This window comes from Protopterus annectens, chromosome 4.part1 (assembly GCF_019279795.1).
Source record: "Protopterus annectens isolate FY-2018-M chromosome 4.part1, PAN1.0, whole genome shotgun sequence".
Lineage (NCBI taxonomy): Eukaryota > Metazoa > Chordata > Ceratodontiformes > Protopteridae > Protopterus > Protopterus annectens.
In genome coordinates this window covers 445,917,933-445,931,897 of record NC_056734.1, presented here as the reverse complement: position 1 = coordinate 445,931,897, position 13,965 = coordinate 445,917,933, and the positions used below count along the sequence as shown (strand labels likewise).

Sequence of the window (13,965 nt, the reverse complement as noted above, 5' to 3'; positions counted from 1 at the left end):
CAATTCTAGTTTCTCTAACAGTAAAGAGAAAGGTCCTCCTCTAGGGTCATAGGTAATGCAGTCTATAGCCCTAAACGTAAATCCATGGGTGGGTGCTTTCATAATGTGCCTGGCCAAAGCATTGTCTGACTTATTGGACCTGATAGAGTATGTATTTCTCTTTACTGTTAGAGAAACTAGAATTGAGTTGGCAACTACGTACTTTTGCGTGTTACCCGCCGTGTCCACATTGCTTACATAACTTTTCCATACAGCATTATACCACATATATCACACATCTTCCATTTGGAGGAAACACTACTGCACAGTAGGTACCTAATGCTTGGTAAGTAAAACAAAACATTGTGGGTGAAGCACTGGAAATCTTCCTCATATTCTGAGCAGCCTGAAACTTTGCTCCGCAGCTTCCTGTGAACCGTGATCGGTGTGCACAAATTATATGCTTGTGGCATGAATGCACACACAGTTATGCTATTTTGGGGCTGATTCGTATCACACTAATTTCCGTGTGCACTAGAACTGCTTTGAGTCACTCAGTATAGTTATAATGTGTTATTTTTTTTCCTGCCTGAATACATACAAGTTTATACAGACATCTACACTCACATATATGTACCTTTTTATTTATGTAATTACACTCTGTGCACAAATGTGCAAATTCTGTACATATTAATGTCCTGTATTTAGACGTGTGTGTGACCACATACAGGTCAAGTATAATTTCATCACAATGCTTACAGAGAAAAAGTTTAGCACTGGCAATCCACTTGGCATCAAGCTTTATGGATGTGGGAAGAAAACATATATTGCAGTCAATACTTTAATGACTATGGGGAATGTGTGGAAAATCCACACAGAAGTTTCCCCATTTATGACTCAAACTGTCTAAACATTTTCTGTGAGGCAGCAATGTACTGCATCATTCAACATCATATGCATCATAAAAAGCTGTAAAGATGCATTGCATTATACCACACATTGGATACAGTTTTGTGTGTGTGTGTGTGTGTGTGTGTGTGTGTGTGTGTGTGTGTGTGTGTGTGTGTGTGTGTCTGTGTGTGTGTGTCTATGTGTGTGTGTGTGTGTGTGTTTACATACCTAAGTAGTTTATGGTGCATGAATCATATCATATACTTGCCTTCAGATGACAAATCATTTACTTCTGCTGTGATTACGTAAGCAAACAGCCATATAATTGGGTCTATGTGTTCACTGAAAGTGATTCTTATCACATATAACATGCTATGATTTTTATCAAATTTGATCCATGCATTGTACATGGGATGTCATGCAAACAATGTACCTGTAGCAGTATTAGTATTTTAAGTTTCATTAGCATATATTTACCATTCATGTAATCACAATGATGTGATCATGTTTACAAAGACACTGAGTGACAGTACATGATTTGCAAATTATTATGCTTTGCCTTCGGCCCAGAAATATGCTAGTATTAATAATGCTGAAAGCAAAAGAAGGCAGTAAAATACATACTTATTGTTTCTGACTTTTTTTAGTACCAGCAAAGACGAGACCATATAGTGATGAGTATTCCAAGAAAATTCCACCACCGAAGCCGAAGCGTAATCCAAATACCCAGCTAAGCACCTCTTTTGATGAAACTTATATCAGAAAACATTGTTCCGTAAAGAATCAACCAGTGAAAGAAACGTCTGCATCTGAAGCATGTAGTCCAGCTCATGATACAGAGGATGATGAGCCTGTATATATTGAAATGGTAGGGAATATCCTACGGGAGTTTAAGAAAGATGAAGATGACCAAAGCGAAGCTGTTTATGAGGAAATGAAATATCCTATATTTGAGGAAAGTTGTCAAGAAGCAAAATGGCAAGACATTTATAGTTCAGATCACCAAAATGGCTCTACTCAGTGTGCTACTCCAACAGTGCCTGATCTGGAAATCACAAAGTCCTCAATGCCGTCAACTCCTAAGGGCTTGCTGTGTGATATCCCTCCACCATTTCCAAATCTACTTTCACACAGACCCCCACTGTTAGTGTTCCCTCCTGCACCAGCACAGTGCTCTCCAAATTCTGATGAATCTCCCTTAACTCCACTGGAGGTTGCAAAAATCCCCATGTTGGACAATGTAACTTACATCAAACAGCAAACAGGTGCTTCTTCATCTCCAGTTCCACCTCAACCATCTGGACATCAAAAAGTGCAGAAAGACTTGCCGACGGCACATGGAGTTAGTCCATCTGGGCATTCCTCTTCACCACCTCATCCACCTGGTCTGCATAGAACACCTTCCCCTCATGGATATTCCAAATCCCATTCTGCTGCTCCTTCACCTGTTAGTATGGGACGGTCTTTGACTCCACTAAGCCTAAAAAGACCTCCACCATATGATGCTGTACTTTCAGGAAGTCTCTCAAGAAGTTCCCCTTCAGTGCCTCATGCTATGGTTAAAGCTACATCACAGGAAACAGCAAAGATGGTAAATGCCTCTACCAATACATATGGGTCTGCACAAAGTGGATCCCGCTCAAGAACACCAACGAGTCCTCTAGATGAACTTTCTAGCTTATTTACAACAGGGCGTAGTCTGTTAAGAAAATCATCCAGTGGCAGAAAATCTAAGGAACCTTCAGAAAGTAAGTGCATTTTCCAGTTTTGAGTCTTACTGTGTATTTAGTCCTCCATTTATTGGCTTTTCTGCTTTGCTGTTGGATTACTGCACCAGTCACACTTCATGTTGACATAGTAATTGCATAGTACCTTTGGCAATAAAAAATATATACAGAATAAAGTGGTGTGTGTGTGTGTGTGTGTGTGTGTGTGTGTGTGTGTGTGTGTGTGTGTGTGTGTGTGTGTGTGTATATATATATATATATATACATACACACACACACACACACACACACGCACACGCACATATACACACATATACACAATAAGCTTGAATATCATCAAAGTAGTATCAATAGGGCGGCCACGGTGGTGCAGTGGTTAGCATTGCCGCCTCACAGCAAGAGGTTCTCCGGTTCGATCCTCGGCTGGGGTGCCTTCTGTGCGGAGTCTGCATGTCCTCCCTGTGGTCGCGTGGGTTTCCTCCCACATCCCAAAGACATGCTGCAGGTGGATTGGACACTCTAAATTGGCCCTAGGTGTGTGTGTGAGTGTGCCTTCTGTGGAAGGTTGGGCCGGCTGGCAACTCGACACCGTAAAACTCCACTGCCATTCAATGTGCGGACAGGTGATCCGCTGTGGCGACCCCTAACCGGGATAAAGCCGAAAGAAGAAAAAGAAGAAGAATCATCAAAGTAGTATCAATGAATCCTAATCCAGTGAAAATCTCTTGCAAGAGCTACTATGGGTCCTGAAAGGGTGGTGGAAATGCTACTGTTCCCATGCAGTTTGTTAAGGAGATGTGATTGCAAAGTCGGATATCACTGAAGTTTTTTTCAGTGATATGTAATCTGATGATCTAAGGCTTGATAAAAACAATGATAACCATAATATATATCAATGACTTTATTTGCTTGTACAATGTATTGAAGGGGTAGATTTTACTGCAAGTGCCACTTTTTTACTCTAAAGGTGTTACTGCATATACAGACATTTCTGTGCATCAGTTTCTTTGTTATTTAGATATTAATGCTGATCTTGTTATATACCAGAAAGAGTACTAATGTTCCATTGTTTAGCCTTGCTATTGTTGAACTGAACAATACAGGCTGGAAATATTATTGTTAATGAAATAAGTACTGGAGAAATAGCATACTTGTGTAATGGAAATATTGTGTGCAGCAAAATGCAATTCTAAACCATGAATGCATTTGTTGTGCTGACATTTCTCACTTCAGGCCTAATCCTTTAGTACTGCTAAGATGCCATGATACACAACACAATATACAAGCTGTTCTTTTCTCAGTCAAGTGGGTTCTTTTCTGCAATCTGCACAAACATTTATGCTACTTCCTTTTTTTTCTGTGTATACTAAACATGTGAAAGAGAAATTTGCCTATTTTCACTGAGCTCTCTCGCTTGTTTCTACTGATCTATTCCTTTATAATAGGATATTCGTACTCTTTGCTTTGCTTGCTGTGACAATGCATTCAGCGATGCATCACAGTATGAAAGAGTGGAGAAGGTTTCAGACAGGAAGCAAATACAGTGTTATAAAAGAACACATTAAAATAAGTAGTAGCATGCTTATGGTACAGCATCAAAGAGCATGGATAAGGATTCTGTGTTTTGTATTATTTCACATCTCAGAACTTATTGATTGTTTTTACTGCTGATTGATCACTTTAGGAGTAAGATTGTTGAACTGAGGTTGAAATATTTGGGTGTGCAAATCTTATTTCTCAAACTTTTTGTAATTAATTTATTTGTTCTTTCCTTTTTGTTAGCCAGGGTAGAGCACTGGTGAGAATGAAAAAAACATTGATACATGTGATAGAATTATGGTTCCTTTACAGAGTAACTGAGCTTTACCCTTCATCATCGACTGATACATTCCTATATTTGAAAGGATCATGGAATACAAGGCCACTGCTCCTTCATGAGGATGTCCAATCAGCACCTCCCACAGGAACTGTTTCCAGTATGGGTCAATAAGAAGAAGCCCCTAGGCAGACCCCATGACAGGTTGAGAAGGGAATACATCAATCAGTTTGCCTGAAAATGGTGGGAGATCCTACAAGAGTAGCTGGAGACTGTTTTTAGAAATATAAAAGTCTACCCTGCTGAGCTCCTTGTTCAGCCTCTGTAGTTGATCCCTTCAGTGATTAGGACAGCACCTAAATGGTTTCCTAACTCTGGGAAGACTCCTAGGCAGGAGTATTAAAGTTGTCTTCTGTTAGAGATGCTGTAATGCTGGCATCCTAATTTTATTGTTGTGTTGAGCAGGTCCAATCATTACTCCTCGCTGGTCTATATTCTCTCGGTTGAGTATTTCCCTCTGAGAATGATCTTACCACGTCATCCTTCTTTATTTACAGGCCAGGTCATGCATCAGTATTGGCATTAGACTTTGATTGCAGCACCACAGGGCTAAGGTTAAACTATTCCCGGTGCCAGAAAGTCTCCTCTTTCAATTTTCCCTCAGAACTAGCTAGTTTATCACCAGTAGCACTAAAATGTGTATACCTGTGACTAGCACTTGCTCTAAAACTTGCTAAAAAGCACTAGGAAGCCTTAATTTGCTACAAGCACTCACCACTCCTTGGTAATGAGGAGGAAATAGTCATAGGCACTAGACAGCCTACAATTGCAAGTACCTTGCCAAAACGTAAGGGAAAACAGCTCTTGTACTACACAAAGAAAGCACCTAACCAGCTATGTCCAAGGGTCAGCTTCTGGTAATTTCTCATGTCCACCTGGTGAATCTGGGCATACTGGGGCAATGCAGCAATTGCCTCATGTACACAGGCAACCTTCTCCTCCTACCACCAAACACTACAACCTGCGAGAGATGCAATTACATAGCCAAACTGGAAGCAAATCTCTCTCCAGCCAAGATTGTGCTAGACATTCGAGAGGAGAAGGTTAACACCCACACAACACCTCAAACAATACATAGTCCTTCAAAACCCACACCACCAAAACCCGCTCATAGCAACACAAAACCCACATATGCAGAGGCTCTTAACTTTAACCTGCCCAAGCAACAAGGACCTCCGAAGCTGAAATGCAAACAAACACCACGCCAAACACAACCAAAGCATCACATAGCTCACAACACCGGTGTACCATGCAACAGCAGCCCCTAAGACAAGACAACGTACCCAACACTTTAGTCATAGGTGACGCTATAGTCAGGCACACTGATGTCCCACTCATCAGGCTGAACAAGCAGAAAACTACAGTTAGTTGCCTGCCGGGTGCCAAGATCCGCCACATAATGCATGCACTCAAGTCACTCCATAACAGGTACAAATATGACTCTGTCATTGTCCGTGTTGGAGTGAATGACTTGAGATGTAACTCCCTGGACTACATGAAAAGAAACATGTAAGAGCTCTAAGATCATGTAGCCCAGGCAGGTATGACCCTAGCCCTGAGTAGCATCCTGCCATCACCCAGAATGATACCACAGTATAAGGACAAAATGATTGACTTCAATTATTGGATAAGCGTCTGGTGTTATTCAAAGAGGATCCAGTATCTGTCTGCCTGGGATGACATGCTCGACAAACCACGATTCTTTGCAAAAGATGGTTTGCACCTGTTGCCCCTGGGATTCAGGTTACTGGCTAAGGCTCTTGCCGCCCCTATAGTGCCTTTTCTAGGCAAGGTTCAAAGGACAAAACTACCACCATAACAGGTACAAGCATGCAAAATCTGAAGGTAATGCTACTCAGTGCTAGAAGTCTAAACCTAAAGATGCACTCTCTTGAGGCTCTGTTAAAAACGGAGAACATTGATATCTGTACAGTAACAGAGAGCACCCCTGCAATACCAAGCTACAACCTGTACCACACATTTTGGCCTCCAAACCAGGACCAAAACACTAAAGGTGGATACTCCAGGCTGGTTACCCAACACAATGTATCTGAAATTCCCCAGGTGCAACTAATACTAGGTAAGACTGCAATACAAATTGTAGCTTGCTACAGATCCCCCACCATGCCCCTAGATTCTCATTACACCTTTCTAAACATACTGGAAAATATTAAGATACAACCAAACACTCTAATACTTGGTGATTTCAACTACCCTGCCAATAACTGGGAAAACTACTCCTGTACCAACACCTTTGCTCAACGGTTCTTGGAATTCATAAATTCCAACCACCTAGATCTACTAATTCATAGTCCCACCAGGGGTACCAATATTCTAGACCTAACTTAATTAAAAAATCCCAAGTACTAAAGCTGCATCAAACATCAATACGGTAAAATACAGAACATAATGGGAGATCAGCCAAAATTTACATTCAAAAATAGGAAGAATTTAAAACATTTATTATGTAATAAAGGAGGACCGACTAGTACTATACCTCCCCATGCCATGGGGACTAAGAAATGTGGATGATGCAATGCTTGTAAATATATTAACACTGAACCTAATTTCATCCATCCTGTATCAGGCCAACATTTTAATTTTAAAGTCTCAGCCACATGCTCCTCACAACATCTGGTCTACATTGCAACCTGTAAGGACTGTACAGCGTTTTATATTGGAAAAACGAACCAAAGATTTAAAGAATGTATTCTGAGGCACCAAAGGGATATTATTCATCGGGATCAGCAAAATAGTTTAGCAAATCATGTCATAGCCCATCCCACACATAATTTTGTTTTTCAGGTTATTGAATTAATATCAGTAACCAACAGGGGAGGTGATATTAAAAAATTGACGGAGAATAAAGAAATTAAATGGATATTGAACTTAAAGGCACACAAGTCACCTGGGATAAATGCTGTAGTCACTTTAAAACCAATCCTAAGAAACAGGCGTGTCTCAGCTAAACCAGAGTAAAGTACTCAATACAAGGAACATGATTAGCTCACAAAATGGTGTGTGTAGATGGAAGTATCTGAATGGCTAGTAGTTATTTTATATTTTGAAACTAAGAAACTGAAATTTCATCGAACAGAAGAAGGCTAACAGCCGAAAGCTCTTTTTCGTGTGTGTTTTACTGAATAAGCTCACCAGAGCGAGCTTTTTAGTTTAGGATTTATTTTAAAGCTTTTAAAGAAAACTATTATTCAGAACTTATTATTGTGAACTGATAGCACGTCAGCATAGCTGATAAGAGCCCTGAGGAAGTAAGTGTTGTTTTAAACTGTAAAATAAAACATTTTTGTGGTTTTAATGAGACTTGGGCTAATGAAAAAGGGCTTCAGTTTACAGTTTGAAAGCATTTGCTAACTTGGCATCAATCCTGGAGTTTTTAAGGGAACTACTAACCAAGACTACAACTTAAGAGTGAAAGTAAGTTAGCACAGCTGATGAGAACTCTATGAAGTAATTGCTGACTTAATTGCTAAACAGACTTGCTGTTTCACTATATTTCTGAAAGATCTTGGAATTTATAATTTGTTTCAAGAAATACGTACATACGCTAAAACGTTGTTATTTGTGGAGATTATTACAATGCAGCGTTTCAGCTTGGTGGAGCATAAATTCTTTTCTCATTCAATATTCTAGACCTGGTCATTACCAACATGGAAGATTGATGCTCCACACCAGTGGTCACCCCCTCGTTCAGATCAGACCATAAGCTACTCACCCTTGACATCCACATCCCACCCCCACCCACCTTTAAGGATACCTCCGTAAAAAACTTCTCCAAAGCCAACTTCATGCTTCTCAAGTCAGAAGTAATAACCTTCATGACACCCATGCAGATGGGAACTGGAAGTTCAACTGCTGAATCCTACACTAAGGTGCCATATGAGCACATTCACTCGTGCATGGACTGAGCTATTCCAAATAGAACCAAGATGATGTCCTCTAAAAAAAGGAAGCCAATCTGGTGGTCCCTTGCCACAAACAAGCTGTACAACAGAAATAAGAAACTGTTGCAGAAAGGAGGAAGAACCCAGGATTCAAAAAATTCCCTCACCAGTCTCAGCAGAAAGCTGAGATATAAATCTTCCAAAGCTAGTTATGAAAACAAAATTGCCAAAGATTCCAAAGACATCCACAAGGTATTCTATAGCTATGTCAAGAATCTAAATGGCAATGCTCAGATCTGCTCTGAGCTACAGCAGAATGGCACTAGATATACTGATCCCAAGGATATTGCCAATATCCGGGCAGATAGATTCAGTGCCAACTTCACCCCCCTCTCACCCCCTAAAGGGCCCATCTCAATACCAAAAGAATGCCAAATTCCAGTAATTATGGCCACTCAGGTAAAAAATGCACTCTCTAAAGCCAAGAATACAGCATCCATGGGACCAGATGACATCCCAAGCTGTGTACTGCATGAACTACAAATTGAACTGGCACCTCACCTATGTGTCATGTTTTATCATAGCCTCACCTCAGGCTTCGTGCTCACAGAGTGGTGCACAGCTACAGTCATCCCACTTCACAAGGGGGAATCCACTTTGGATCCTGGGAACTACCGTCCTATCAGTCTGATGAGCCTAATCTGCAAGGCCATGGAACGTATTATCATGGAACTTATAAACAAAGACATTAGCAACCTTCAAACACTAGACCCCACCCAGTTTGGGTTCATGAAGGGCCGATCTTGTCTCCCGAACCTGATGGACTTCTTCGAATCAGTCTCCAGAGCCGTGGACAAGGGTAAGTTGGTTCACACAGCCTACTTGGATCTCGCCAAGGCTTTCGACACTGTCCCCCACTCTGGAATCATAGATAAACTTACTAAGCTGGGCATTAATCCCTACATCACTCGATCGGTTGCAAACCAGTTTACCAACAGAACACACACTGTAAAAGTAGCGACTCCAAATCTAGCTCCCAACAAGTGACAAGTGGAGTACCGTAGGGTTCTGTCTTGGGGCCACTCTTGTTTGGCATCTACTTCTCTGAAATACAGGCCAACACTAAGGGACTTTGGCTTACAAAGTTCACAGATGACTGTAAGCTGGGAGCCATTATTGAATCCCCAAATGATGTGGATATACTACAAAAGGGCCTTACCGAAACAGATGCCTGGTGCCAGAGCCATGGGGCAAAAGCTAAATGCCAAAAAATGTATAGTTGTCCCCTTTGGGAAAAACCATATACCTGTGAACTACCACATAGGTGGCAGTATACTAAACACTGAAAGTGTGATAAGAAAACTTGGGACACAGGTGGACAGCGGTCTCACTTTTGATAACCACATAGCCACAACAGTTAGAAAATCCTTCTACGTGGCACACCTCATCACTAAGGTCTTTTCATTCAGAAAAAAAGGAGGTCATTGTCCCTCTGTACTCATCCCTCATTAGACCCATTATAGAATACAATGGCCTGTTTGGTATGTACCTCACAAGACATCTGTAACAACTAGAAAGGCCGCAGAAATACCTCACAAAAAGAATCACAGGTCTAAAGCAGATGCCTTATGCAGATGGTCTAAAGAAACTCCAGCTATACTCTGTCGCATATCACCTACTCATAGGCGATCTCTGCCTAACATACAAGGCCATGTCAAACCCAGAGTTGTTGGACATGCTACACTTAAAAAAATCCCAATCCCTCTGAGCCTCATGCTCCAGGAATCTTAACCTTGTCATCACAATGAATAGAACATGCTTGAGGGATGGGTTCCTGACCCATAGACTCCCCATACTCTGGAATAAGCTGCCCATATATGTCAGGCAGAGATCCTCAATGGCCTTCTTCAAAAGGAACCCTGATGATTGGATGGGAGATAGGAAATTCACCCCGGGGATCACATCAGTAGCCCTGCTAGACAGGGGTCCAGGAAAGTAAATATTTCTGGGAAGCAATAGCCAGGGAATCATTATGACTAGGCTTGTATAGGCCCTAGGGCCGATAACCTAGCACCTGTCTATGAACCTATGAACCTATAAACATTGGTGGTGGAAGCCATCATTCCTGTTGTATTTTCTTCAAAAGGTTCCTCTACACTCATTTACTGCCTGCCCATTATTCATTGATTATCTGTAGATACATTTTCATGCACCAACAAATTATGGTGGGATCCAGTCTTAGAAACAATTTTTCCCTAATTTGTCACTTGTCATTTCAGTTGTCTGTGGTCAACAATTTCTGACCTCTGGTAAAACTTCTTAATTCCATGTCATTTGCATACAGGAATTGTGCTTTTTGGGGTGGCCTGTACATATTCAGCTTCAGTGACTTCTACCTAAAATTGAAATATTTCCTCCAGAATAACTTTGGTGGCATAATACTGGAGGCTTTTTTATTTATATATTACATTGTTATAATTTATAAAAAAATAGATATATTAGTTTTGTGTTTCAGGGACTTACAACATGCTGATATCCTTACAGTTTCCTTTGACTTTTTGTATGATTTTTCATCCCATGCCTGTTGTCCCTCAATCCTTCCCTTGAGCAGACACTGTCTGAGGGTGGTCATCATCCAGATAACCATGAGGGTGCCTGCTGGTCTCTCCACATCCTATCAGTGAAAGCATTTCCAGTGTATTGCCTAACACCATCCTAGTGGAGATATGACCACTGGCATCACTGCAGGGAATACCCATACCCCTTTGTCCACACATGCACCAACAAGGGATACAATTACCAGCTTCAGTGGCCATGCCCTCATCTGTTCCACACTGGCTCTCTGCATTATGACAGGCTTATGCTTTCCAGTTGGTGCCCTGTCTTTAGAGCAATGGAAAGCGACAGCTGGAAACCAGGTCCATCACACCAGGAATATCGTGCCCATTCTCCATGCCTGTCACACTTGCTTGCCCTGCTGCTTGAACTCAGACTGCCTAGGCTGTAATCAGGGATTTATCCCTCTCTGTCACTGTTGCTGGCTCCTTCAGCATTTTTAACATTTTCATCTATTCCATCTGTGGTTGGATTGTAAGATTTGGAGTAAAATTGTTAAAACTATTTTATTTTTCAAAAGTCTTACATTTTTCTGAGGTGAGGTCTAAACCTTTAATGATGAAAATTTGTTCAAGCATGACATTTCTAGAAGGTGTTCTTCATAGTACTGATAATATAATTTGGGACACTGCTTTTTCCATGCAGATGACTTGTGGACCATTTGCATATGCATATCCTTTTATTAGAAACACTGACTGCCAACAACAAGGTCAGTAAGAATAGTTTTCTAGTACAAGTGGTCTTTCTCGTAGATGCAGGAGTGCAGATGAAGGTGTATTTTAGATCAAGTTAAAATTCTGACTACATCTACTATTTCCCCATTTCGGCCAGGCTATGTGTCAGGCATTTTCCAGTTTTGCTACATCCATGAGCTGCACAAGCATAGTTTTTAGCACTGCAGAAAGTTCCCTTACTAATGATACCAAGATGAAGCCATGTACTGAGACTCCTTTATATGCTGACTGCTGGTATCAAATTCTGAATGTATGACAAATGATTGTGTCACCATTCTTTTACAGCTGTACCACATAGCTGCAGTGACCATGGACCATTCCTGGTTGGCATTTGCATGGCAGGATTTGCTATAGGTAACTCTTCAATAAGTAATGTGTAATACATATCCATTGATCAACAGATATTGTTTCCTCAGGCCCTTCATCTAAAGCCTGTAAAATCATCTTTGCTAAGTTGCCTCATTCCCATATACTCAGTGTGATGTCTCCACTCTGGGCCAGTAGTCAAGGAACCTGAATCCTCACCACTGACATTGGAGAGGGACATTCACTTGGACTACAAATGGATACACTCAGTATTTCCAAATGCAGACCTCTCTGCATCAAGCACAAGTTTCCTTAAGGGCACACAGAGAACACAGTCAGCCTGGGCTGTCCCTCCAGGTTCCCAGTAAGACTCCTCACTGGTACAGCTTCAGAGTTGTGTCCTCAGCCGAGTGCCCAAGCAAAGTCCTCCACCACTCTCTCAGTGAAACCAGGGCTTCGTGTCCTGCTTCCTGTAGCTGACACACACACTCACTGAGATTTAATTCACACACACACACACACACACACACACACACACACACACACACACACACACACACACACACCTGGGAAAGGCTGTCACAGAATAACTAGCTATGCCACCTTCTGTCCAGACTGTAAGGTAGTTCCACTGCCACCAGTCAGTTACTTTAAGGTTCTTAAAAGGGTATCCAGTTATACTGAGTGAACTTAATATTAATACAAATGGTGAAGTTGACCAAACGGCCAGGCTTTTAGGAGTGGCCAGAGTTGTCACCAAATAAATATATGCAAATACTCTCAAAACTTAAATATCTTTGTTTAAATGTCTTTCAAAAAAGAACCAACCACAATGAAAAGTTTAAATATATTTAATAATAAATAATAAAAGAGCAAGAGAATACTAAATGTCTGACAGCAGACTATCCAGTCTCCATACTTATTAATCAGTCAGTACAGGAAAGCCTTCTCCATGCCATCTGGAAAAACTTTTATGTTATTCCTCTACACAGGAGAAAACTCCACTGACTCCTCTAATTTCAGACCCATTGCTATCCTATCCCCCCTTTCTAAAATTCTCAAAAAGTGTATAAACAAATAACTCATTACATGTTTCACTCGAAAACCTCCTCACCCCCACACAACATGGTAACAGACCTCATCACAGCACTACTACTGCACTTATATCTTTTACTCATTCTATTTCTGTTGCTCTTGACAAACAAAAGTTAGTCTCTTGCCTGTTCCTTGACCTCTCTAAAGCCCTTGACACTGTATCCCACAACTTCCTTCTCTCCAGACTATCTTACCTCAGCTCTGTAACTCTACTCTCAGCTGGTCCTCCAACTAGCCATCTGATTGACTGCAATCTGTTAAATGTCTCTCTGCTACCTCCCCTTTCCTCTCACTTCAAACTGGGGTTCCCCAGGGCTCCATCCTGGGGCCCCTCTTATTCCATATCTTCACCAACAATCTCTACCACTCCTGCCCACACTCTACTCTTGTACGGTACATTGATGACTCAACTATCATCTCCACATCTGATAATCTACCTCACGTACTCACCCTCACTCAAGAATCTCTGCACTCTGTTGAAAAATGGCTCAGTACCGATTAACTGTTGTTTAACCCTAACAAAACTAAATTCCTACTCTTCCGTCCTAAATCTCTCCAACACCTCAAACCCTCCTTTTCCATCTCCTCTCTAAACAACACTTCTATCAACGTTGAATCTTACACTAAACTGCTCGGGGTTTACATAGATGATGAAGTCAAGTTTGACATCCACATCAATAGCTGTATTAAAAAGACGCACCAAAAACTTGGTCTTCTGTACAGGAATAAAAAATTCTTAACTCCAGAATCTAAATTAGCCTTAGCTCAAGCTTATCTACTCCCACCCTGTTATATGCAACTCCAGTATTTACCCACCTCCATAAGAACCTGTCTAATAA

The 13,965-nt window shown here is 41.2% G+C and overlaps 1 protein-coding gene across 1 annotated transcript in view; it reads left to right on the top strand.

Annotated features, from left to right (window-relative positions):
• Positions 1 to 2,641, top strand: part of LOC122801220 (neuronal tyrosine-phosphorylated phosphoinositide-3-kinase adapter 2-like) — a 585,302-nt gene extending 582,661 nt beyond the window's left edge. Inside the window, exon 4 of the mRNA XM_044070774.1 lies at positions 1,518 to 2,641. Within this exon, the coding sequence (XP_043926709.1) occupies positions 1,518 to 2,641 (1,124 nt within the window). The remainder of the gene's footprint in view (positions 1 to 1,517) is intronic.
• Positions 2,642 to 13,965: the final 11,324 nt, after the last annotated feature.